We start from the raw sequence: 26,665 nt of genomic DNA, 5'->3' as shown, positions 1-26,665 counted from the left end.
AACGTGGGCATAACAAGCTCTCAAACAGAATTTTGTCTCCATCTACCTAAGCTGTTTGAGATCTGCCAACACATTCACAGGTTAAATCTGAAGATAGCTTGAAAGATCACCAAGTTCAGTTTGCCATTTCACAGATGATGAAAATGAAGCCTGAAGGAAGGAGCATGACCAGGCTGGCCCTGAGGCAGTAACAGAACCAGGGCAAGAGCACAAGTCTCTGTGACCAGCCCACTCAGTGTCCCCAGGTCCCAGACCCCAGTGATCCCCATGCAGCCCTCACACTGGCCACAGGTGGGTGCACTAAAAGTCAGTAGGAAACCTGCCTTTAACCACATGGCCGGCTGTGGGAGGCAAAGGGAAGCCTCATTAGGACCTGGCCATTCATCAATCCAGGCACTGTAGAAAGTAAATGCCAAGCTTCCTTCCCAATGCCACCTCTGTACCATGCTTCTAATGACAAGCTCACTGTTTTGAGGCGACAGCAGCTAGAGGAGAGTCTTGAAGAAGCGGGGAGATGCTGGGAGGCAGCCTGGTATGGTGGAAAGGTCAAGCTCTCCAGACCTGGCGCCCCGTTCAGGCCGCATGTCTCGCTGACAGCGCCTCTCGGGTCAGTTACCTCTCAGCCTGTCCGTTCATCCAGAAAGTATGGGTGATGATATCCATTTAGGGATCATTGTATTAGAGAAGGCTGTATGAATGCCCCTAGGATATTCTTAATAAATAGTATTTGCTAAGAATATTGCTTTGTGTTCTAGTTTTACCATTTGCTTTGTGACCTGGGGCACTTCTCTTCTGAGAGCCTGATTTCTTCACCCTTTACTACCCTTTTCACTTCTGATGGGTAACTTACATGAAAGTGTTTTATAAACCAAGTTATCAACAACTTTTCCTCATTTGTGCTCCTCACAGGGCTATATGAAATTGTGGCAGCACATCACCCACTATGGGCTTTTTACAAGGTTATCAGTCAAGCCTCCTTTAGCTCAGCAACAGCTAACCAAATCCATCTGTTATAATCAATAGTGTTCTTCGGGTTTCCCAGCCTTTTAAGCCCACTTTTATGTAGACCAAACCAAAAATCCCTCGTGAGAGACAGCGTAAAATGCAACCAAGCTGATCATCCCTTTCAGAAAGATAGCAGAGCGCACTTACGGTTGGGGTTTCAAGGCCTCCAGCCCCGTACAGACACGCCCAGGCTCTGCCGGCAGCGAGGCTCCCACACCGTCCCGGGAGGAAGGGCCCCACTCTCTGCCAGCCTCGCCCACAGTGCTGGACCCATTTTCACAGTCTCCAGGGACCCATTCTACAACCAGAGAGCTTTCACCCAAACCCATCTGGGGCATAAGGCCAGAGGATTCCTGCAACAGCCTCCCAATCCCTTCTGCCCTCTCCTCCCCCAGCCATCCTGAATAAACCACCGGCTCAAGGTATTCTCCGAGATTTCGGGACCCTCCTCAAACAAATGTCAACGGCTCCCTGTTGCTAGGAGGCTGCTTACGACTTGTTCAGGTGGCAAGGCCTCAGGAAGTCAGGTAGCACTTTGTGGAATGTTCTTGATATACGGACATATTTAATTCTAACTTGCAAACAAGGAAGAATTATCAACTAGCAGAAGGTATTAAGAATTCCACACATGTCCAAGAAACAAAAGCTGTAGGGCGTCAGTCCTGCTGACCTCCTTAGCTAATATCCATTTGCTACTTGTCCTTTCACTTTGGAATCTGCTTAAATTCCTAAGAAGACAAGGGATAGCAGCCACCAAAGTTTTAGGGAAAAAAGTGTGCAAGACTTAGGATTGAGTAAATTCTATTAATTTTCCCTGCAAATCAGAACAAGACCTTTCACAGTACCATTATTCCTGGTCTAGCTCCTGAAATGGCAGTATTCCTTGAGGGCAAAGTTTGAGAACCACTGACCTATGGGGGAAAAGGCCAAACTGCTCACCTATCAGTCAGTGGCCTCCACCACCTACCATCCTCAGCCCCTGGTCTCTGCCCCTCACTGCTTCAAGCATCCATGTGAGTTCTGTTTCCACTTCTGCCCCACATGCAAATATCAAAGCCCCCAGGCCAGAAGGAATGACTGTGGCCAGCCCACTAAGAGAGCCCTCTCCGTATATGCTGCTCGTACAAGTCTCCTTTTGAATCACTTCTTAGCTGCAAAATCTTGGGGGCAGGGGCTCTGCCCCCAAAAGCCTGTATTCTCAGAGCCCAGCAGGATGCTACTTCAGGGCAGTGGCTGGGCCAGACTGCTGCAGGGGTTTATTCCAGAGTCCCACACAGAAAAACCAGTTAGCCAGGGAACCCAGCTGGGAACATTCCCCACGGTACTGCTGAGAGAACCAGGACCAGGGAAAATGCTAGATTTCATGCTTTAACTACTGAAAAGCTCAGCCCAGACCCTCACTGGGTCTCAGTCCATAGAGTGAGGAGGGCATTTGCTTGATCTAGACGGCTGCCCTCACAGAGCTGCCTTTCTACATGTGTACTTTTGTCCTCTCGGGGCTTCTGTCTGGCCAGAGTAACCAGGCCACCAAACTCCCAGGGCCCGTATGAGCTTAACCAAAGACTTCAAGCAACTAGGGAGAAAAGCAGAAAACACACACACACTAAAGAAAACTACCCCTAACATCTTTCCCCACACTGCTTCCAGCTGCAGCTCTGGGTCCTCAAGCCCGAGACAGGGGCAGAGGCATCAGGAGCTGACAGCTTGGTGTCCAATAAAACACAGGCTTGGTATCCAATAAAACACAGGGATAAAAAGAACACATTAAATTTCACCTTCTGGCATGTATTATAGTTTTAACAATTTGCCTCCACCTCACATAGATGCCTTTTTAAGGTAAACTCTAAGTGGGCACTTAAGAGGAGCTTTTTGAGTTGAATATAATCCTGCAGGAGACACAAACCCAGAACACGGGCTCTCCTCCCCAGCTAGGATCCTGAATGTGTGCCCTGCCCACTGGCACCAAGCACTTAGTGCCTTTTACCTGAGGTTACTGCGCAGCAAGTCTCCCTGTTCCTTGAGCCTAAGTGAGGTAGAAACATCTACTGGTAAAACCACAGCTCTGAAGCCAGACTTCCTGGTTTCAAATCCTGGCTCTCGTTACAGGCTATCTGAATTTGGGCAATTATAGAACTTGTAGTGTCTCAGCTCCCTCGCCTGTAAAACAGGGATGATGATAATAGCATCAATCTTACAGGGTGTTGAGGGCTGAAGGGGTTTAATATGTGTGAAGTGTTACAATGGTGCCTAGCATACAATGAGTGCCATACTCAATGCTATGATGATGATGAGTTGTACCCAGTAAAACAGTTGAGTAAACTGCCTGGAGGTGGGACACAGCAGTCATGACAGGAGGAAACCGAGAGAAAGACCTATCAGTTCCACTCTGAGGCTAGGAACCATGCAAAGGTACCACCTGGGATTGGTCCGCCCTGAGCCAGCAAACCCTAGACTCAGGGTACCTCTGCATCTCTCCTGTCCCCAAGTTATAGAGTCCAAGAGGGTAAATGGAGAAGGACCTGAGCAAGGTTAGCTCCCCCGGGAAGAGCCTCAAACACAGCAACAAGATATGGGAATCATGTTCACAAGAGTGGTTCAAACCACATGGCCTCGGACAAGTCAGCTGGTTCTCTTCACCATTTCTCTGTGCTTCAGTACCCCTCTGTGAACAGGGGTGCTGGACCAGACGGTCGTGCTCGGCTCTGACGTCCCAGGATGCTGTGGTTCATTTTCTTGCCATCCTCTCATCCTATAAGGTTCAAGAAGGTTGAGATGCCAGAGACATTTAACTTCTAAAAGTGTTTCACAGCAAGTGACTGTGACAAAATCAAAAAGAGTCCAAGCAGCCAAGCCCCAGGCTGGCCACAGAGAGGGGCAGGCCGACCGCCTTGGCCCCCATCCCCTCTTGTACCACTGGTCACTCCCCATCTCCTCCCCGCTGTTGTCCTTAGCCTGTTAACTACTCCAACTTCTGCAGATCTGCTTTGGTGGCAGTTGTCTTCATTCTCCTCACCTGCTGACCCTGACCTTTCCAGGACCTTTCCAGGACCCCTTCCTGCAGGACGGGCCAAAGCCTCCCCGGCCTCTGTTCCTGGGCCGCATGCACACCGGCTCCTAGCCCCTGTGACACCCTCCGTCTCAGTCGCGCTCTAGGGCAGCAGAGGGAGAGTGCCAAAGCCAGCCACGCATGTGGCCATCTCACATGCTTGGCTGTCTTCTAAGAGAGCCCAAAGGAAGCATCAGGAGGGCCAGAGAAAAGCCAAAGCATTCTCTGAGTGGGATTTTAACATTTATAATATCAAACTATCTGTTAGCATAAGAGGCTGTACTGTGTCAAAGCAGTCCCTCCTTCTCCACTCCCCTCTCCTTAACAGACACAAACTCCTATAAGCTGAACGAAATGGAAAATTAATTTTAATTTAATGTAAGGCAACTTCATTCAGTAGGTTCAGGTTTAAGTCGGGTCTGCTTTTGTCCTATTAGTTATGGCTTTCTGAAGACTGGAGTATATTTAACATAATATTCATGCTTTGCGGCCATGCTTTTTTAACTCTGAATTTGCCAATCTAGGTCCCTTCTCTCAACAACTAGATTAAGATGATTAGTCTGGAGAGAACATTCATATTTACAATCTTGCCTAAAACATTGTCCATGAACAAGAAAGGCAAAGAAAAAAATTTTTACTCCCTTTCTTCAATTTTCTTTCTTTACAAAGCTAGGCATATTTCTGTCAGTAGTTTTAAAGCTGTGAAAATGTTTTATTATATATTTTATTACAGAATTAGAAAACTTTAAAAAATAATTACTTGGAACCACAAATAAAAGAAACAGAATAACAGGCTCACAAAAGAGCATTCTGGGATCTGTGAGAATTTTTCTCAAATTATGATATGTAGCTCTCCAAACTTTCCAATGATTACTCTAATAGCCATGAATTTCTATTTCAGTTGAATACTTTGACATATTTTCCTTCTTAAAACATTGTGACTCATTTCTTCTTCAACAGCTCGGTCATTTCAGGAACTACCTGCAAATAAAAAAAAAAAAAGTAATTAAGCAACTTGAGTTGTGATATGGTCACAGCTCCTTAAGAAGTACACAGAGGTAGGGGTGCCTGGGTGGCTCAGTTGGTTAAGCATCTGACTCCTGATTTCAGCTCAGGTCACGATCTCAGGGTCAAGGGATTGAGCCCTGAGTCGGGCTCCACACTCAGCAGGGAGTCTGCTTGAGATTCTCTCCCTCTCCCTGCTCATGCTCTCTCTTTTGCTCTCACTCTAAATAAATAGTTTTTTCGTTTTGTTTTGTTTTTTATTTGACAGAGACAGAGACAGTGAGAGAGGGAACACAAGCAGGGGGAGTGGGAGAGGGAGAAGCAGGCTTCCCGCTGAGCAGGGAGCCCGATGCGGGGCTCGATCCCAGGACCTTTGGATCATGACCTGAGCCGAAGGCAGATGCTTAACGACTGAGCCACCCAGGCGCCCCTCTCACTCTAAATAAATAAATAAAATCTTTTTTTAAAAAAGTACACAGAGGCCAAAAGAAGCCATCTGCATTGCTGCTGAGGCTCGAGGTGCGCCCTCATTCCCACCACCCTCCCCTAGGCTCTCCTCTTGTCTGTGGGAATGTGGGATGACTACATACCTTTCTTTTTTAAAGATTTATTTATTTTAGAGAGTGAGAGAGGGGAGAGCATGCGTGGGGGGGAGGGGCAGAGGTAAAGAGAGAGAATCTCAAGCAGACTCCCCACAGCGCAGAGCCCCATGGGGGGCTCGACTTCATGACCCTGAGATCATGACCTGAGCCGAAATCAAGAGTCAGACGCTCAACTGATGGAGCTACCCAGGCGCCCCAAGACTACAACCTTTGAAGGGAAGATCACCCGGACACAAGGCTGCTAAGACCATGAGCACCCACACTGCCTAGGAACTTTTGTTCTTTTTTTTCATTAAATAAATATTTATGTATTTTAGAGGGGGAGAGGGAGACTTTTTGTTTTTTAAGATTTTATCTATTTGAGAGAGAGCAAGAGAGCACAAGCAGTGGGAAGGGGCAGAGGGTGAGGAGAAGCAGACTCCCCACTGAGCAGGGAGCCCGATGTGGGGGCTTGGTCCCAGGACCCTGGGATCATGACCTGAGCGAAGGCAGACACTTAACGACTGAGCCACCCAGGAGCCTGGGAGAGAGAGTCTTGAGCAGACTCCACACTGACCATGGAGCCTGACCTCACGACCCTGAGATCACGATCTGAGCCAAAACCAAGAATCAGACGCTTGACTGACTGCGTCACACAGCCGCCCTGCCTGGGAACCTTTCAGACACAATCACAAGCCTCAGAAAGGCGCCACAGCAAATGGGAACCCACTGTTTCTTCTGTGAGGAGAGTAATGTGTATTTTTTACTTTCATATTTTCTGGGTATTCTTTCCCTTACTGCACCCCTGCCTTTGCTCCGAAGTCCACACCAAAGTCTTGTTCGGACACGAGCCTGTCAACCTCCTCTAGCACTTGTTTTCTCATTGTTCATTTGCTCACTCCTCTTCCATTCCACAAACACTGTAGTTGCTTCCTCAGCACATGTTCCTATCTTTCAGCACATAAAAATGAGCTGCATGCTGAACATTCAATTTCATCATTCTTTATGAAATTAAGGCCTTGTGCTAATGCAGTGTCTGGTCAGCAGACAGAGAAAGAAACCACAGTGAGGGAAAACTGACCAAGTTGGCTCCCATTTTAAAAAGGATGAATTACTAACTCTTAGTCTTGGCAGTTCAGTGACTACAACTGGAGCTTTCAGTGTGGAGCTGCTCTGGGGCAGCCTGGATGACACAGGTGCACGGGGCACGGGGACTCAGGGGAGTGTCACCTGAAAACGAGCTGAGCCACCTGTGTAAAAGATCAATTACCCAGTCTTCCATGGGGCTGTCAACTGTCCTAGCTCAGAGAGATCCCAGCTGAACTCACCACTGATGAATACAGCCTCTCAATTATTTAAGAGAGCTACATTTCCATTAGGTGGAAATAATGTGTTCGTACAAAATTTATTAAGGAAATTGTCGACATGTTGTTTCTTCCGAATGTCACTTTGTCTCCAGCCTATTAAAAGGCCCATGTTTACCATGGAGCCAGTAGGCATTAGCTGAAGGGCAGCACTAAGTGCTGGTACCACTTCTCCCAGCTCTGCTCGTGGAGAGACCATGAGCTGATGCCAGTCACACAGATGACATGCTAAACAAGCCTCTCATGGGACCTACGTGTTTCATGAAAAATAGGCTAGCGCCCAACTTCTTTTAAATGAAACATTAACTTGATTTAGAACATACAATTTTTAAAAACCTTCCAGAATGTCTCCCTGCCACAATCCCCCAAAAAGGGCTGAGGGAACTTTGTCCATCATCTATATCCTTTTTTAGATCAACCTCAGACTTTCCAAGCATACTACACAATGCCTTATTAGTTAGGGAAAAGAAAATGCCCCTCAAGTTCACTGAATGTCTGACAGCCTGAGCAAACTCAGAGATCTGGATTCTTATTTTTATTTTAGATAGTGTAGACACACAGCTCCCTAGTCAGTAAGACCAAATGAAAGTGAATTTACATTTAAAACAGGACAATCTACTGACAGAAATCACAACACAATTATATTTCAGTCATTTAATTAGTATTTCCCCAGGGTAAGCACCATGGGAAATAGAGAAGTTCAGGCCTAATTTTTGCCCACAAAGAGTTCCACCCCCTAGTTGGGGAGAAAAGACAGAGGCCTATGAACGACACAATCAAAAATGTGCCCATCTTACTCCGTAATGTAAGAAGATGAGAAGAATGGCACTAAATGCTCAAAATCCAGGAGTTCTGAGGAAGAGATTAAGTGTGGACTCAGAAAAATCAAAACGTTAACATGGAGGAGAAAAGGATTTTGGAGGAGGCAGACAGAGATAAGCCCGGCAGGTTCCAGAGAAAGAGCGTAAAGAGATTAGAATGATTCTAGTGAACAGCTATGTTGGGGAGAAGTGGAAATAGTTTAAAAAAAAAACACGTGGTATACAAAGTCCCATCAATGGGAATAAAATAGTCTCTCCAAAAGAGACAGTGCTGTGACAATATGCAAAAGAATGAAGATGGAACCTCACCTCACACCATATACAAAAATTAATCCAAAATGGATCAATGGCCTGACTACGGGAGCTAAAACAATAAAACTCTTAGGAGAAAACTTAGTGCTAAATCTTCATGACCCTGGATTTGGCAACGGATTCTTAGATATGACACCAAAAAAAAATCAGCAAAAGAAAAAGTAGATGAATTGGACTTCATCAAAATTAAAAACTTTTGTGCAAAGGTCATTATAAAGAAAGTGAAAGGACAACCTACCTACAAAATGGAAGAAGATATCTGGAAATTATATATCTGATTAGGGTTAATAACCAGAATACATAAAGAACTCCTACAACTCAAGAACAAAGACAAACATTCAATTAAAAAATGGACAAAGGATTTGGATAAACATTTCTCCAAAGAAGCTACACAAATAGCCAATAAGCACATGAAAAGATGCTCAACATCATTAGTCATTAAGGAAATGCAAGTCAAAACGAACATAATGAGATGCCATTTCATACCTACCAGGATGGCTCTGATTTGAAAAATGAAAAGTAACAAGTGTGAGCAAAGGTACAGGCAAACTGGAAGGCTTGCACACTGCTGGTGGGAGCGACCGACCAGCAGTGGTAAGCGACTGCCTTCGGCTCAGGTCATGATCCTGGAGTCCCGGGACTGAGTCCCACATCGGGCCTGCTGCTCAGCAGGGAGTCTGCTTCTCCCTCTGACCCTCTTCCCTCTCGTGCTCTCTATCTCTCATTCTCTCTCTCTCAAATAAATAAAATCTTTAAAAAAAAAAAAATCAGCTCACTGATTCTTGAGGTCCCTTTCCACTTTAACTGTCTTAGGACTCTCACCAAAATACCTCTTTCAGCACACACACGTGCACATACCCTCACTCGCTTGCATACTCTCTCATGTCAAACCTGGGAGCTGCCCTTTAATGCAAGAGGCATAGTGTGTATGACACCATCCCATCAGTAATCGCTTACAAAGATGCTCCTGCTCCAAGACAGGCATCCACTGTATAAACACCACAAATTCCCAACTGTCTAACACTTCATCCATTTATCAAGTAAGCCCACTCTATAGATTGCCATACACAGTACACAAGAAAACAGAAAAACATATCCTAAAAATAAACAAAATTAGGGACGCCTGGGTGGCTCAGTCGTTAAGCATCTCCCTTTGGCTCGGGTCATGATCCCTGGGTCCTAGGATCGAGCCCCGCATGGGGCTCCCTGCTCAGCGGGAAGCCTGCTTCTCCCTCTGCCTGCCACTTCCCATGCTTGTAGACTCTCTCTGTCAAAAATAAAATCTTTAAAAAAAAAAATTACTTGTAATCTTACTTAAATATGCTCTTGGAGAAAAATACAAGGCAACTATAGTAGATGTCTGTTTGCAAACATGTCAACTCGATACATGGTGAGGGTTCAGAGGTGTTTCATTTTTGAATTAAAAGGTCTTTACTCCTTTAAGCTTCTCACTGTAGCTAAATGCTTGCTACCTGAACCAAATTATCCTTGTACAAGAGATACAAAAAATTTCTTTCATACTAACTTTTCCTCCCACTGGTACATTATAGTGGTCAAATGACTGTCATTAATTATCGTTTGTTCTTACACAGCTGGGCCAGGTAACAGGAGCAGCAGAAATACCTAAATCCTAAATTTCAATTATAGGACCCCAGGATCACTGAGGAGGGGCTGTATTCTTCCCAAGGCAAGATAAGGGGGCAGGGAGCGGGTGCCAAGGGGAAGGCTGACCCAGGGCAACAGCCCCATTCTAGTCTCTGCATAAGCAGATGAAGGGTCCATCTTCACTGGACATGAACATATATATACTTCAAAGTACAGATGTGCTCTCAAAGTACACTCATTAGTTCATCTGCATCATATATAGTGCTGGTGAAGCCATGGTAATGTGGGCCAATTCTCTTGCCAAGGGGACCACCCTGGCTCTCTTCTCAGGCTGCAGCCTCTCTATTAAGGCCCATAGTAACTTGCTGTAATTCTGTGCGAGGGGCTCCTCACTGTAGCAAACCCACTTAGTCCTCCCAGGGTTGGGTGCTACTTTCAGAGCCTCAATGCCTGCATGAGTGATTTCTGCACAAGGCAACGAGGAAGTCTGTAGGCAAGCCCTGAGGGACAGAAAGAAACCAGGCCAGGCATGAGCTGTGACCTTTAAATGTGGCCAAATGGTGCACATCAGTATCACTAAAGTAATTTTGCTCATGGGGAGGGCAAATACAGGGGTTGTGGCGGGGTAGAAAGAACACTCAAAAAAGTACGAGAATGGGAAATAAGTGTTCTCCCCTACATATATGACATCAGGAAGGCCTTTAACTCTCAAACACAGCAAGCAGAGCCTACTTGTTGAGTCAGATAAGCTGTATCAGAGTGCCCAGTCTTCCCTTGAAATGTTGTAGCATTGGGGCGCCTGGCTGGCTCAGTCGGAAGAGCATCCGACTCTTGATCTTGGGGTTGTGAGTTTGAGCGCCACGGTGGATGTGGAGGTTACTTAAACAAATAAAACTTAAAAGAAAAGAAAAGCTGTAGCATTTTTGGCAAATCTTTGAATGAGGGTATTTGATGTGAATTTCTTTAAGGTACCTGCCAAATATGATTCTAGGTCACAGTTAATTGAGTCACTTCACACTGTGTACTAACTTAGTACACGAGATGCCAAAAGCCATGTGGATATTTTAAAGACAATATGGACTCCTTAAAAGTAAAGTTATAATGCTCTATATAAACTTCATGTATTTATTAGGACAACTTCACAGTTAGCTCAAAACTGTGTACCTATATTAATAGGTAATTCTATTCTCTTTGTATGTACAAAGACAGACACCCAGGTACACAAATATACAATGTTTTCCTATAATGGCTTCCTTTCTGACCAACTCTAAGAGGTTCTTGGATGATAAGCTAGGTAACAGCCATCTCTCCCAAGGCCAGCTTACCTTAAATAAATCAGCGACTATTCCATAATCTGCCACTTGAAAAATTGGAGCTTCTGGGTCTTTGTTAATAGCCACAATTGTCTGTGAAATAAAAACAAAGAGTTTGGCCTTTATCAAGAAAACATACCATAGATTGATGGTTCTAGTTTAACACTCCCAACAACAAATTTGTATGTTTAAAAATGTCTACTAAATAAGATTAATTTGATTCATTTGTGCCAATGTTGTAAATTTAGAAATTTCTGGGTTTGCACATAAAATTATCTCCCACAGCACCACTAGCCCATCACAGTATTTAAAACGGTTTTAAACCATTACTTTTCTAAGTTCTTTACTGACCTATGAAAAATGTTTTAGGAAGTAACAAATCAGAGGAGAGGATTCTGGGAAGATGGCAAAGTAGGAAGCATCAGGAGGAATATGTCTTCCTACTTACACTGCTAACTGCGCTGGCAGAATCCGTCTAATGTAACCATTTTGGAAATCCAGAGTCTATTGAAGGTCTGCAACTTCTAGGGGAAGGCTTGCATGAACTGCAGCTCTAAGTGCAGTAACAGGTACTCATTCCCCACCCCCAATGGCAAGCAGCTGTGCACATGTTCCTGCAGCAGCTTGTACACAGCCTGCAGGAGACAGAGTGGACAAAAAGAACCCTGTCCTACAACTACTGGGGACCTGTGCTTTGATTACTGACTGCTGCTACCGATCAAAGAGATGCATACAAAGAGGAGGAAGACCACTGCTGTTGCACCTCCCCCACTGTTACAAGCCCCTCGCCTCCTCTGGCTAAAGTTACCTCCAGGGGATTTAAAATGTCAAAGCACTTCTGCCTCCCTTCAATGTTCTTTTCTCCTTTTGGGAGCCAGACATTCAAGACTAGGACACGCAAAAGCAACTGCATATACAGGGAAAATTACAAACTAACCTCACATACAGGCTCAGAAAAGACACAAAAAGACCTTAAGTTTATACCTCAGGTTAATCTTTGGCATAGAGAGAGCCTGCAACAATCAAAAAACAAGGATAATTAATAAAAACAAGAACAACAAAACAGCAAACCCTGGGGAAGGAGGAGAATCTGATTTCCAGGAATACATTATTAGATTCAAATATCTAGTTTTCAACAACAACAAAAAAATCACAAGGCATACTAAGAAACAGGAAAATATGGGACTATTCAAGGAAAAAATATCAACAGAAACTGCTTCTGAAAAAGATCTGATGGCATCTCTATTAGAGAAAGACTTTAAAACAACCATTTTAAAGATGCTCAGGAATTATAAAGATGTGGAGAAGGTCAAGAAAACAATGTATGAACAAAATGGAATTATCAAAAGAGAGACCGAAAACCTAAAGAGAAACCAAAAAGAAAATTCTAGAGATGTAAAGTATAATAACTGCAATGAAAAATTCACTGGAGAGATTCAAAGGCTGATTTGAGCAATCACAAGACAGAATCAGCAAACTTGAAAGTAGGACAATGAAAATTATCAAGTCCTTAGAATAGAAAGAAAAAGATTAAAGGAACATAATCAGAACTTAAGGGTCCTGTGGACCAACATCAAACAAACCAAAATATGTATTGTGGGAGTCCCAGAAGAAAGAAAAACGGGCAGAAAGAATAACTGAAGAAAGTGGCTGAAAACTTTCTAAATTTGATGAAACACATGAAGATAAACATCCAAGATGCTCAACAAACTCCAATAAAGATGAATTCAAAGAGACCCACACCAAGACACATTATATTCAAACTTTCAAAAGCTAAAGATAAAAAGAGAATCTTGAAAACAAGGACAGGTGACTCATTACATACAGGGGATCCTCAATAAGAATATCTTCAGATTTCTCAGAAATTTTGGAGGCCAGAAAGCAGTGAGCTGATACATTCAAAATGCTAAAAGAAAAAAACTCTTGACCAAAAATCTTATATCCACTGAAACTGTCCTTCCAATGACATTTTTTGCAAAAATTAAAAAACCTATCCTAAAATTCATATGGGATCTCAAGGGACCCTGACTAGCTAAAACAATATAGAAAAGGAACAAAGCTGGAAGATCCACACTTCCTGACTTCAAAACTTACTACAAAGCTACAGTAATTAAAACAGTGTGGTACTGGCATAAAGACAGATATACAGACTGAGGGGATAGAACAGAGAACTCAGAAATGAACCCTCACATATATGGGCAAATGATTTTTGACAAGTGTCAAGACCATTTAATGAGAAAAGGACACCTTTTTCAACAAGTAAATTATTATGTCTCCTACACTAACTACCAAAAGATCCTCTTATCTCCTACAAAATTTTTTAATGTGAAGGGTTATGACAGATTTGTAACAAATTAAGAAGAAACAGTCCTAAAAAGGGTGCTACATTTACCAATCATTCTTTTATTAGTAACAGATTTATATATTACAAATAGTTTGGTATTCTCCATAGATGCTTTTTTAAAAAAAAGATTTTATTTATTAATTTGAGAGAGAAAGAGAGCACGCATGCACATATGGGGGGAGGGGCAGCAGGAGAGGGAGAGAGCCTCAAGCAGACTCTGCGCTGAACACAGAGCCCGAGGTGGGGCTCAATCCCACAACGCTGAGATCACAACCTGAGCCAAAACCAACAGCTGGATGCTTAACTAACTGTGCCACCCAGGCATCCCCTCCATAGATGCTTCAATGAAAGTAAAATTAAAGTTTTGACTCTGATATTTGACTCTAATGTGGTGTTGTTTTAATAGATTATGATGATATATATCTCCAGAAGTAAAATTAAGTTTCTACCTGCTTGTGACTCTATCACCTGAAAACAGCTGGAACATATTTAAGAAAATTTTGATACAGTCTGACTTAACATATAGGCTACATGACATATGTGTAACTCCCCCAGGGTCTCTCAGAAAGATGAAAATATTCCAGAATATCTGAAATTGAAGCACAGTGTAGTCCAGGTAACTACTATTCCAGTCAAACATGCCATATGTATTAAAAGATGTGTGGTCTGAGACAAGAAATGATGGTTTCAGTATGAGCCTCAAATCCAAAGTCACAAGTGCAAACATTTGGAATCACAGGCATTTGATTTGCATCGAGGTGTTTCTCTTCTGGGAATATGTAAGCCTGCTTCACAGAAACTAACAGAGATTTATTTAATTAATGATGGTTAATGATTTTCCTGGAGGCCACCTAGTCAAACATCTGACAGTTTAATCATCTGAAAGCTTTTTCATTCCCAGTATATAAAAGTTATCTTTAAAGCAAGAGCACACAACTGTAGGCAAGGAACCACTAAAGTATTTAAGAAGAAAGATTTGGGATGGTTATAGTTTTTCAAATCACGAAAAGAATATTCCTGAATTGTCAACTGTAAACGAGTATCATAAAATCTTGCTTGCATCCTAGAGCTCTCTTAACGTGTCCTTATAAATTCATGCTCCTCTCCTTATACAGCTTTTAAAAGCACAGATTGTATTCAGTGATATTAATATGTACATAGTTCAAAAAGTACTCTCATTACATTGATTTGTTTAACAACCAAATCTCATATTCTTTAAACTATATGACGATGTTAATTAAAACTGTAACTTGTATGCAGTGTTGAGTATCAGATTTAAGCCAATTACTCTAATACCCCATTTTAGACCTTAACCAAAATTACAAGCAGAGATTGCTGTGTCTCCCACACGAGGCAGTGATGACAAGAGCTATGTTTTTTTCATTTAAGCATCTCCAGCATCTAGTACAAAGTAAGTGCTTAATAAATATTTGTTGACTGCATAAACAGACAACATCTTGGCTCAAATTTATTCTTATAGATGCTTCCCAACACTGGTCTCCTTACTTCAATTGTTCCCTTTTTGCTTTAACATATACTAGCTAGTCCATCTCTCCCCCAATCCAGACCTGTTGCCACGGCATGACAATTTTTACCAGGATCTTCTTCGCAGGCAGAATCTTTTATTTTAGAGAAGTAGAATTCTAGATATGTCTGAACGCACCCAGCTAAAAATATTTTTTAAGTTTGCTGGTATTGGAGTGTTTTTTTTTTTTTTTTCTTTAATGCAGCAGTAACATTTTCCCCACTGGCACTGCTTGTTTTCATAGCTCAGTAAAGAAACCTGCCATCCAACTGTGAAATCTGACTGGTTTTAGGCCAATTCATTTAGAGGTTACAAGGAGGTAGTGAATGCTTTTTTTCAAGTTAGAAGTTAAACCTGTTAAAAGTTTTATTACCTTTTATATCAAACTTCCATCTGAATGGATAAAAGCTTGAGTGTCAGAAGCATCTCTGTCTTCATGAAAGACTAAGTTCATAATTCAAACTGTGCATTGGTATGCATGAATTAATGTGTCATATTCTGAAATATATGCTCAGAGAATCCTTACACAGGGCTTCCCGATATAATCCAAAGTAGCAAGTTAGCATCCAATGTTTCCTTTATACACTATATTGTTAACAATTACTGAGAACTAAGATATTAAGATGCTCCAACCCCAAATGTGTCTGTCCCACCTTAGGAACAAACCTGAGAAGAGGAGCTTTGCTGCCATATGAGGGTGGGACTTTTAGGGGACTAGGGTGAAGCAGACAAAGAATCAGGGATCAGAAACCTCATAAACTAGTTAGATGGTCAGAACCTCATCAAGCTCTCTTCAAGCTAAATTTTCTACACATAGATGGTCAGAGCTGAAAGGAACCTTAGACATCATCAATGAACAGCTGTATTAGGCAAAGAACTGAGGTGCAGACAAGACACACCATGTGGTAAGCTAGGGGCAGAGATGGAACTCAGGGTCACACTTCTTTCCATGACATAGCACTGCCTCTCTTACCAACAGTGAACAGCACCTTGTATTTCTTTCTATTCCTAGACAGAGTGTTAATCTGAATGGTTGAACATACATACACTGTAACTATATGGAAACAGAGTGAAACCAAAATTTTAAAATATGAAAATTTTTCTTTTAGGATTATTACTGTGTAGTTACCTTGCTGTCTTTCATCCCAGCTAAATGTTGGATGGCTCCAGATATTCCCACAGCAATATAAAGCTCCTGAAACAAAAGAGACCATATCATTAGTATGTACTTATATATATTATATTGTATCTTCCACAGTATTGCTATTAGCAATTCAAGTCTTAGGCTAAAGATATTTTAAATAAAATAGATGCAATATATTTTACTTAAATTATGTTTTCCTCCTTCCCTGATCTAACCCATAGTCTTCTTTTTCCTCTGAATTCCTACATTAGTGGCGATATAATAATAAATATGCGGATAATGAAAATCAATGAGCAGTAAGTATGTGCTAAGCATTTTACATCAACTGTTTCACTTAAATCTCACAATTTCCTGTGAGGTAGCACTTTTTGTCTGGACTGCTCATTTAGATACCACATTTTAACACATCACTCTGTATATATCCATTCACTATACACACACACATACAGGTATATATATCAATATCAATATATATCCATTCACAATATATACACAATGTACATATAAACACATACCCATATTAAAATATATTTTGACTTGTTTGCGTCCTCATAAAAGGATATTTGTTAAAATGATAATTAAGATATATTTATTAAACTTCATATTTAGAAAAAAACAAAAGTACAAATCAGCCTTAAGAGGTTCTAAACACAGACACACATACATGTGCACATGCACATACAATCTCCCTAACAGAAACTTCTTGAAGGACTAGGCTAAACCTCTGTATTTCAAGGTTTATAAAAGGACTCCCAGACTGTAGTTTCTAAGCAAACACTGATGATAATATCTGCACCCAGTAATAACAAAGAGCATGACTACTGACTGCTGTTCTCTACCCCTTTATCTAAAAATTTAAAGTGTCCATATTTGGAAAACTAGTAAGTGCTTAATTTAAAAGAGCTTAGATGCTTCATTCTGTCTACTAGATATAATTAAAGCTTTAACTGAAAAGCTTTTCCCCACACATAAAATGAACAAGTCCTGCCTTGGGTAGGGGTTCATCTACCGTGTAACCAAACTGACGTTATGGTTTTGTCACAATGGACAGCAGTCTCTCCTCAGTATGAATAAGGAGGGAGGCACTGAAGGTGGCTTTGTCACACTCAGTTTGATTACAGGGCAGAGACTTCAAAATCAATGGCAGTGTCAAGTGGTCCCACCTTTTCTGCACTCCTTATGACTTACTTTAACAACTGCTCGCTCCAAAATGTGAGAGCATTTCAACCAAGATTTGAGGATAATGTCAGTAAATAATGCTATGATTTTTCATAACACCTCAGTGTGTGTGGCTGTATGCAAGTCAATTTCCCCCTCTCTCAGTTTCTCAACTGTAAACAGAGGGGGTATAGCCCCAAAATTGGAGCTTCTTAAAAAAGCTCCCCAGGATACTCTAATGTGCAGCCAGAGCTAAGAACCACTAGAACAGATGATCCCTCAGCTCTTATGCAGCTTAAAACCTGTAATTCTTTCCAACAGGGCCAGGCCAGGGGATGGTATATACCCAGGCTTTATCTTTAAAGGCATAAAGTAGGGGCAACCCGGGTGGTTCAGGTGGTTAAGCATCTGCCTTCGGCTCAGGTCATGATCCCAGGGTCCTGAGATCGAGCCCCACATCAGGCTCCCCACTCAGCAGGGAGCCTGCTTCTCCCTCTCCCTGTGCCTGCCACTCCCCGTGCTTGTGCGCTCTCTCTCTGTCAAATAAATAAAATCTTTTTAAAAAATAAAGGCATAAAGTGTCCAACTGCTTCTAAAGCAGCAAGATACCACTATATACCCTGGAAAAGGAGACAACCTAGTCCCCAAAGTGAGTTCAATCACCTAAAATTGAGGTGGGCTTGTTTTCCAATTGAACTTGCTCTATAGTTATCATGAAAAGCCTAAATGTAAGTAGGTACAATTTGGCCTAAAAAGATGGTCTTAGGCTGTAGGAAGTAAAATGTATGGGTGAGGATAAAAAACAATCCCAAGCTCCATGATTCCATCTTAAACATATGCAATGTGTCTGTTATGACCATTTACATTTGGACAATGCAATAAGACCCTGGTATACTTCTCATCAGGCATGGCCACTACTACCATGAGTGATAAACAAGCTTCTTTTTTATGAAAAAGCACCACTATTTTTTATTTAAGATTTACAAGTAACTTCAACTGATAATTTCAACATCCTTTCAGTTATTCTGACTAGCATTTCTTTCATAAAAGGACAATCATTAAATTGTTAATCAAAAAATATACTTATTAAATCTCACATTCAGGAAAACCAGGCCAACAAGATTTGCAAAGCAAGTTATTTAGAAAGACAAACATCCAGATAGACAACTGTCTCACTAACCACTCTTCCAAGTACATTCTCAAAGCAAGCACTGGAAAAGATCAATAGTTCTGTAAGTGAGTCCTTCTAACATACATGTCTACATTAAAATTCAGCTTAAAAGCTCCATTTGCATCATAAAATGCTAATAAAAAATGTTGATCATTCTGGCAGTAAACATCTACATAAATATAATATAAATGAAATGTATTTTAAACCCCCTGAGAAATGAATACTACTGACTTTAACCATAAATGTCACGAAGGAAATTAAAGATTCTGGGCCAAAGCAAACCAAAGGGCCATTCCTGCCTTTCTGGCCAGCGTAAGTGATCCAGATGGGTTCACATGACCAACAGGACCTCATTTTACTGTCTTACAAACATGGTTCTCTGAATAAATATAAAAGCATTGAAACAATAACCAGAAAGAGTCCTGGGATTTGGGCTGCTGTTCTGAGATTTGTTCTGAGATCTGATAGCTCTCTCAGGTAGGAAGAGAGACTTTTTTCTTCTTTTTTAAAAAACATGTACAGGCAATTAGACTATTATCTTAGGATGCTTCTTTATGGCTCAGAAAGCATTTCTGTATTTCAATAATAATAATTAGTATATATAAAACTCTCTACAGATGTTAATTTATGGAGCACTTTAGACACTGCTTCACAACATAACAAGGCAATCCCTGCCCTGAGGCACTTACCTTCTAAAATCAGAAAGTAAGATAATTTGGATAGAAAATGAGATATGATTTTGGAGGGAGCAGCAATTAAAGGTTCAAAAAGAGGTAGGATTAAAGAAAGGAGCAGACAGAGAAGTAAGGAAGGGTAGTCCTAGAGATAAAATCCTAGGAGCCTTGACAAAGGGAAGGAATCTAGAAGTGAGATTAGATCAACCTATATGAGTTGGCAGCAGTTTTGGCTGTCATTCTGCAAATGAAGAATGGGGACTGGTGGGAAGAAGTAAAGCCACCAGGGCAGTAAGAGGACCAGAGGTTATTCTGAAATATAAAGAAGGGACAGCACTTACTTCAAGAGAAACAAGGACCAGCAGAAGAAAGCACAAATCCCTCTTCCTTTGTCAAAACCTAAAAAGACTGACAGCTGTAGACTCATCCAAAGAACTCAGGGGCAGGGCTCTAAAACACCTTACAGTGGGCTGAGATAAAATCAGGAACAGGGCTTGGAAACTGCTGCATCCAGTTTGCAAGAGGAATATATTATTGTGGTTAAGAACCTAGGCTCTAGAATCTCATTGCCTATGTTTAAATTCCAGCTCAGCCACCTGATAAGACACGGGACCATGGGCCAGCTATTTAACCTCTCTATGCCTCTGTCTGCTCATGTGAAAAACTGGGATTATAAGAATCCCTACTTCAAAGGGTCCAGTGAGGCTTCAGTCCTTAGCACAGTATCCAGTTTCCCAAGACACTGATGTGCCTTGAGTTTTGCTCAAATATTGATTCTCTCAGCCCACTGGCTGGCCAACTAGGCCCCTGGGGTGGCCTCAAGGCCCCCACATACAGCTGAGCTACTAACTGAACAGCTCTGGAGGGAGGTGTCACTTACATCATAGTCATTACAGAACTCATTTTTATTACAATAATTTTCCAACAGATGGCAGTAAAGTAACTTGAGAAAGAGGTACTTTTCTCCTAAATCATACAAAGGAGTTGTATGTACAGGGCATCCAGAATCCTCTGTGGTACAAACACTGTAATTTTTTTTTTTTTAAAGATTTTATTTGAGAAAGGGAGAATGAGAGAGAGAACACATGAGAGGGGGAAGGGTGAGAGGGAGAAGCAGACTTCCTGCTGAGCAGGGAGCCGGATGTGGGACTCGATCCCGGGACTCCAGGATCATGACCCAAGCTGAAGGCAGTTGCTTAACCGACTGAGCCACCCCGGCGCCCCACACTGTAATTTTCTAAGTATGGAAAAAGTTGAGAGACACTAGTTAACTACGATTTTACTGTTGTTATACTGCTGTTATACCTTACAGGTACTATATAAAGACAACTGTGATTCTTTGTCCCATGTCCTCAAGAAGATCACAGTCTAACAACATAGGTTAAGGTAAAATAATAAAAGTCTATAATCCTGACTGCTGAATCACAGACCTGTACCTCTGAAACAAATAATACATTATATGTTAAAAAAAAAAAAAAAAGAAGAAGAAGAAGAAGATAGCAGGAAGGGAAGAATGAGGGGGGGGAAATCAGAGGGGGAGATGAACCATGAGAGACTATGGACTCTGAGAAACAAACTGAGGGTTCTAGAGGGGAGGAGGGTGGGGGGATGGGTTACCCTGGTGATGGGTATTAAGGAGGGCACGTACTGCATGGAGCACTGGGTGTTATACGCAAACAATGAATCATGGAACACTACATCAAAAACTAATGGTTTAATGTATGGTGATTAACATAACATAATAATAATAAAAAAATTGAAATTACTATAAAAAAAAGAAAGAAAGGGAAAGTGTTAAAGAAAAGTGGATATTTTAGATTATCCTAGGAGGGAAAAGATTTATTGGAGATATAATCTTGGAATTACTTTTTTATAATTAGATACAAGTCACTTACCAAAATAAAATTATATTAAAAATAAAAAAGTCTATAGTCCAATCTAGGGGGAAAAATCGAAGTATGACAGAGCTCTGCTGTCTTGTGCAAATGCTTTCAGTACCTGCCACTGAGAAGTGGAAAGGTCTCTGGAAGCAGGAAGCAGGAAGCCGAAAGCCGATCAGGGGATGACATTCCTCTGTAGTCATTTCTACTCTCTGCCAACCAGGAACCCACTTTTGCAGCTTATCCCATCTGCTCTGGCTCCCTTAGTCCTTCAGACAAAACAAGCTTTTATTTAATTTTTTCAAAATGAGCTTTTAAAAGCAGGTTTTATTGTCCTGACTAAATGATAAACCTGCACGTCTGATAAACAGAAAGATGACTGGAATGAAATCTTAAATACTTTTACAGAAATTTAACCAGCCCAGGGCGCCTGGGTGGCTCAGTTGGTTAAGCGACTGCCTTCGGCTCAGGTCATGATCCTGGAGTCCCGGGATCGAGTCCCACATCGGGCTCCCTGCTCAGCAGGGAGTCTGCTTCTCCCTCTGACCCTCTTCCCTCTCGTGCTTTCTATCTCTCATTCTCTCTCTCTCTGAAATAAATAAATAAAATCTTTAAAAAAAAAAAAAAAAAAAAAAAGAAATTTAACCAGCCTGTGGAATCAACATGGCCAGAGAATTCTCTGATAGGTGATGTGAGTTTTGGTTACTTTCTTCAGAAAGAATGAACATCACTCCTGCTTAACACAAACCTTGTGCAGGAAACCTGGAATTCTAAGAAGTATTATCTGAGTCCTACTCTCCAGAGGATTTTAGTGCAGAAGCTAAGGAGAAAGCGGTCTCTTACTTGCACATTTTAATTTTTGTCTAATGCTGTTGTTAAATCCAAAAAAGATTTATAACGTGAGCCACATATTTAATTTTTAAAATTTTTTTAAAGATTTTATCCATTTGAGAGAAAGAGAGTGCCAGAGAGAGAGAGCACAAGTGGAGGGCAGAGGCAGAGGCAGAAGCAGTCTCCCCACTAAGCAGGGAGCCCAACAACGGGGCTTGATCCCAGGACATCAGGACCAGAGCCAAAGGCAGATGCTTAACTGACGGAGCCACCCAGGAGCTTAACTGACTAAGCTTAATGAAGCTTAATAGCCACACTAAATAAAGTAAAAAAACCAAACAAATAAAGCTAATTTTAATAATGCAATCTCAATTCAGACTAATTACATCTCAAGTGCCCAACAGCCACATGTAGCTTAGTGGTTATCACACTGGACAGCACAGATCCAAGATAATTTTAGAATAAGCTAAAGAACAGGTTTTTTGTAAACTCTACAAGGTTACTACGGCACATGGTCTAACAGTAGATCTAAAGATAAAATGATATTAGTCTCATGTGTCTGCTTTGCTTGTATTGGCTCAGAACAAGATCATTTATAGGTTGTTTTAAACTCTGAGAGAGAACCGAAAAGGAAAGTCAGCAATGTAACAAAGCTGAAGACCAGCATGAGAAGCAGCAGGATGAAACAAGAGGGCAGCCAAGAGAGTCACAAATAAATGACAAAAAGTCTATCAAATTTTAGGTAGTGTGGACCATTACAGGAAAGCCAGAGGCAGATGAAAACCACTGGCTTAATTAATACAGTAAATTTATACTCCGAAAAGAAACTATCAAATTTTATCCTCTTGTAAGTTATAATTTTTCTTAAAACTCTAGAAGGACCTGAAAAATCTAACCTTAAAAACACACTTTTCCAAAAAAAAAGTATCTAAATAATCTGAATAAAAAATTTTTTTTAAATAGAAATTTAAAACTACTTGGAATGAAACATCAAAAAAGGCAAAGCTTATCAGAATTGTAGGATGCAGCTAAAGTAATACAAAAAACAATTATACCTTTAAAATTTTTATATTAGGAAACAAGGATTATAGAAAATTAGTGAGCTGGGGCGCCTGGGTGGCTCAGTCGTTAAGCGTCTGCCTTTAGCTGGGGTCATGATCTCAGGGTCCTGGGATGGAGCCCCGCATCGGGCTCCCTGCTCTGTGGGAAGCCTGCTTCTCCCTCTCCCACTCCTCCTGCTTGTGTTCCCTCTCACTGTGTCTCTCTCTGTCAAATAAATAAAATCTTAAAAAAAAAAAAAAATAGTGAGCTAAGATCTCAATTCAAGAAAGTTGAAAACGAGGGGCACCTGGGTGGCTCAGTCATTAAGCATCTGACTTTGGCTCAGGTCATGATCCCGGGGTCCTGGGATTGAGCCCCACATCGAGCCCTGCATAGGGCTCCCTCTGCTCAGTGGGGAGTCTGCTTGTCCCTCTCCCTCTGCCCCTCCCCTCTGCTCATGCTTGCTCTCTCTCAAATAAATAAAAATCTTAAAAAAAGAAAGTTGAAAATAAGCAAGTATACAAAACCACTACATTTATTCAGTCACTGTTATAACTAAATAAATAAGATCAGAGAGAGATGGGTTCAGATCCTGACTGTTCCACATACCCTCTATGTTCTCAGGCAAGTTATTTAACCTCTCAAAATCTCAATCTCATGTGTAAAATGGAGATAAACTGTAGCTAATAGGACTGTTGTGATCATTAAATAACTCAATGGATGTGAAGTGTTCAAAATAGGTTAGATGTTATTGTTTATGCTATTATTATTACTAAATGATCACTAAATCTTTAAACTAGAAGGCATAAGACAGCCAACTATTATCTACATTCCACTTTAAAGTGGCGACCACCACCTCAAGGAAGTTGTTATTAATCTGATATAATTTTTCTGGGATAATGTGTTGGGAAAATTTCTTCTTATTGATACTTAGTAGTTTATTGCATATAGTACTAACAATAAAGTTGGAAATTCTGCCTAACTTTCTAGACAGTGCTGGCTGCCTTAGAAAGTTGGGGTAAATTTCTTAACAAGATTCTAACACAATCTTATATAGAGATACATACCCCAGATTCAGGTACCAAGACATATCATACTGGTTATATAAAACATATATACATATATATATATGGGGCGCCGGGGTGACTCTGGTTTCGGCTCAGATCATGATCTCTGGGTCTTGAGATCAAGCCCCATGTTGGGCTCCACGCTTAAGATTCTCTCTCTCCCAGGCGCCTGGGTGGCTCAGTTGGTTAAGCGACTGCCTTCGGCTCAGGTCATGATCCTGGAGTCCCGGGATTGAGTCCCACATTGGGCTCCCTGCTCAGCGGGGGGTCTGCTTCTCCCTCTGACCCTCTTCCCTCTCGTGCTCTCTGTCTCTCATTCTCTCTCAAATAAATAAATAAATCTTAAAAAAAAAAAAGATCCTCTCTCTCCCTCTCCCTCTGCCCTTCCGCGCAACTTGCATGCTCCCTCTCTCTAAAAACAAAACAAAATCCATATATATATGAAATTGAAATTACATGAGTTTGATGTAAACTCATACATTCACTGTTTTTCTGGAATTGGACAGTATTCTGCCTACAGCAACTTTCGATCTGCTTTACTTTAAACAAAGTAGAAAGATTTAAACATTCACTTTTTTGTTTATATGAAATATGCATATGAGTGGAGTAGTTAAATCTGAAGCTTTCCGAGCAGAAAAGCCAAGCCAATATTGCTTCACCTCTTTAAAAATCAGGTTTAAAATTTCTTTTCTACCAACAGTCTTCCTTTCTAGATAGATTGGGGAAGGAACATAAAAAAACTACATTTCTTCAAAGACAAAAATTTTAAAAGGCATCCTCTAAGTAATTCCAGAGCTCAGAGATCCAATGTTATGTGCTCAAAAACAATAACCTTATGACGGCTTCAGATAGGACAACAGTTTCACAAAATAGCAAATGCTTTCTCAACCTTCTCATTTAGAAGACTACAGAGGCATTACCTTAAACAGCAACTGTTATAGCTAAAACACAACACACATACATAGGGCAAATGCCAGGTTAGGAGTTAAGTGTAATTTATCATAGCAAATAATGAACATCTCTGAGAAGTAGATTAACCAAACTATATTTTCTAATTACTGCAAGTCTCCTGTGCATTAGTATTGCTATATTTCATCCTGTTGCTCATTTAAAAGGCCAAACTATTTCCTCTGTTTGCCAAATTGTGTTAAGTCTCTTCTCTTTTTGGAGGAGGCCCGAAAACACAAAGCACAACTATCTGTGGCTCCTTTCTCCAACAGCTCTATGCCTGTGTTACAAAGTTCTCAGGCAGGATTATGGCTAAACTAAGTTTTACACGAATGGAGGACTTTACCCATACTCTCGATTTAAAGCTGAACATATGTCCCAGCCATTAGACAATGCTTCTACACTAGGACTAGCTCAGGTTTTTATCAGGAGTCAAGATGGCATACTAATCATCACAGTTACATGAATTGTCTATGATATTCTGGTAACCACACTGTACTTTACAGACATTATCTCACACAACTATGACAGTAACTCTATAGGATAGGAATTACTCCCATTTTATAGAAGAAAAAGCACAGGTTCAGGCAGGCTGTGTGTTGTCCAGGGTTAAGTATAGTGTACCTAGTAAAAGACTGGCTTCTTAACTCAATTCCTTTGATTTTATTTTTTTTAAAGATTTTATTTATTTATTTGAGAGAGAGAATGATATAGAGAGAGACAGCATGAGAGGTGGGAGGGTCAGAGGAAGAAGCAGACTCCCTGCTGAGCAGAGAGCCCGATGTGGGACTCGATCCCGGGACTCCAGGATCATGACCTGAGCCGAAGGCAGTCGCTTAACCAACTGAGCCACCCCGGTGCCCTGATTTTAAATTCAGCACTTTTGGGGCGCCTGGATGGCTTAGTCATTAAGCGTCTGCTTCGGCTCAGGTCATGATCCCGGGGTCCTGGGATCGAGCCCCACATCGGGCTCCCTGCTCAGCGGGAAGCCTGCTTCTCCCTCTCCCACTCCCTCTGCATGTGTTCCCTCTCTCGCTGTATCTCTCTCTGTCAAATAAATTAAAAAAAAAAAAGCTTTAAAAAAATAAAATAAATTCAGTACTTTTTCTACTATACCACAAATAACTCAATATTATGCCAGTACTGGTAATATGCTTTTAACTGAAGCCACTAGTCTATAAAACTGCAATAAATATATTTATCTTAGAGAAAAATCACTCACACGAGATGAGATGAACAGCTAACTTAAGTTTATGTATAGAGAAGTACCATCAATTTTAGAGGCGCCTGGGTGGCTCAGTCGGTTAAGCGTCTGCCTTCAGCTCAGGTCATGATCCCAGGGTCCTGGGATCGAGTACCACATGGGGCTCCCTGCTCTGCAGGGAGTCTGCTTCTCCCTCTGCCCCTCCCCCCCACTCATTCTCTCCATCTCTCTCGCTCTCATGTTCTCTCAAATGAAGAAAATATTTAAAATAAAATAAATTTTTTAATATTTAGCTATTTTGCAATTAAATGTGCAGCATTTGCCTAATTCACTTCTGTGCTAATTCAGACTTTTCACTGTGGGAAAATATTCCTCAAGCATACTTGGAATAACAGAAAGCCAAGTTTCTTATTATATACTTCGCTAAAATTATTCAGATGATTAATTTACATTGAAATATTTGGGAATATACCACCAAAACACTTAGATATAGAATCAGTCTATTTACAAAGCTTCATATTTTAGCAGGTCAAATAAAAAGTTTGATTATCAAATTTTTTGTCAGCAAGGTTTTTTAATTGATCAAAATCAGTTAGAATTATATATACCTATGTAGAATTTTGTAG

At 41.2% G+C, this 26,665-nt stretch overlaps 1 protein-coding gene across 3 annotated transcripts in view; it reads right to left on the bottom strand.

The window, feature by feature from the left end:
* Positions 1–4,739: 4,739 nt before the first annotated feature.
* ETFA (electron transfer flavoprotein subunit alpha) overlaps positions 4,740–26,665 on the bottom strand; it is an 88,936-nt gene continuing 67,010 nt past the window's right edge. For 2 of the 3 annotated variants that reach the window (XM_027571820.1, XM_027571819.1), the window contains exons 10-12: positions 16,051–16,116; positions 11,065–11,145; positions 4,740–5,032 (exon numbers count right to left, since the gene is read on the bottom strand). In XM_027571820.1, coding sequence (XP_027427621.1) covers positions 4,994–5,032; positions 11,065–11,145; positions 16,051–16,116 — 186 coding nt within the window. In that variant the 3' untranslated portion in view covers positions 4,740–4,993. Of the gene's footprint in view, positions 5,033–11,064; positions 11,146–11,979; positions 12,066–16,050; positions 16,117–26,665 lie in introns of those variants that run through there. The other variant, XM_027571821.1, reaches the window with a different exon arrangement.

Source organism: Zalophus californianus, chromosome 6 (genome assembly GCF_009762305.2).
Source record: "Zalophus californianus isolate mZalCal1 chromosome 6, mZalCal1.pri.v2, whole genome shotgun sequence".
Lineage (NCBI taxonomy): Eukaryota > Metazoa > Chordata > Mammalia > Carnivora > Otariidae > Zalophus > Zalophus californianus.
This window is presented reverse-complemented; position numbering and strand designations above follow the sequence as displayed.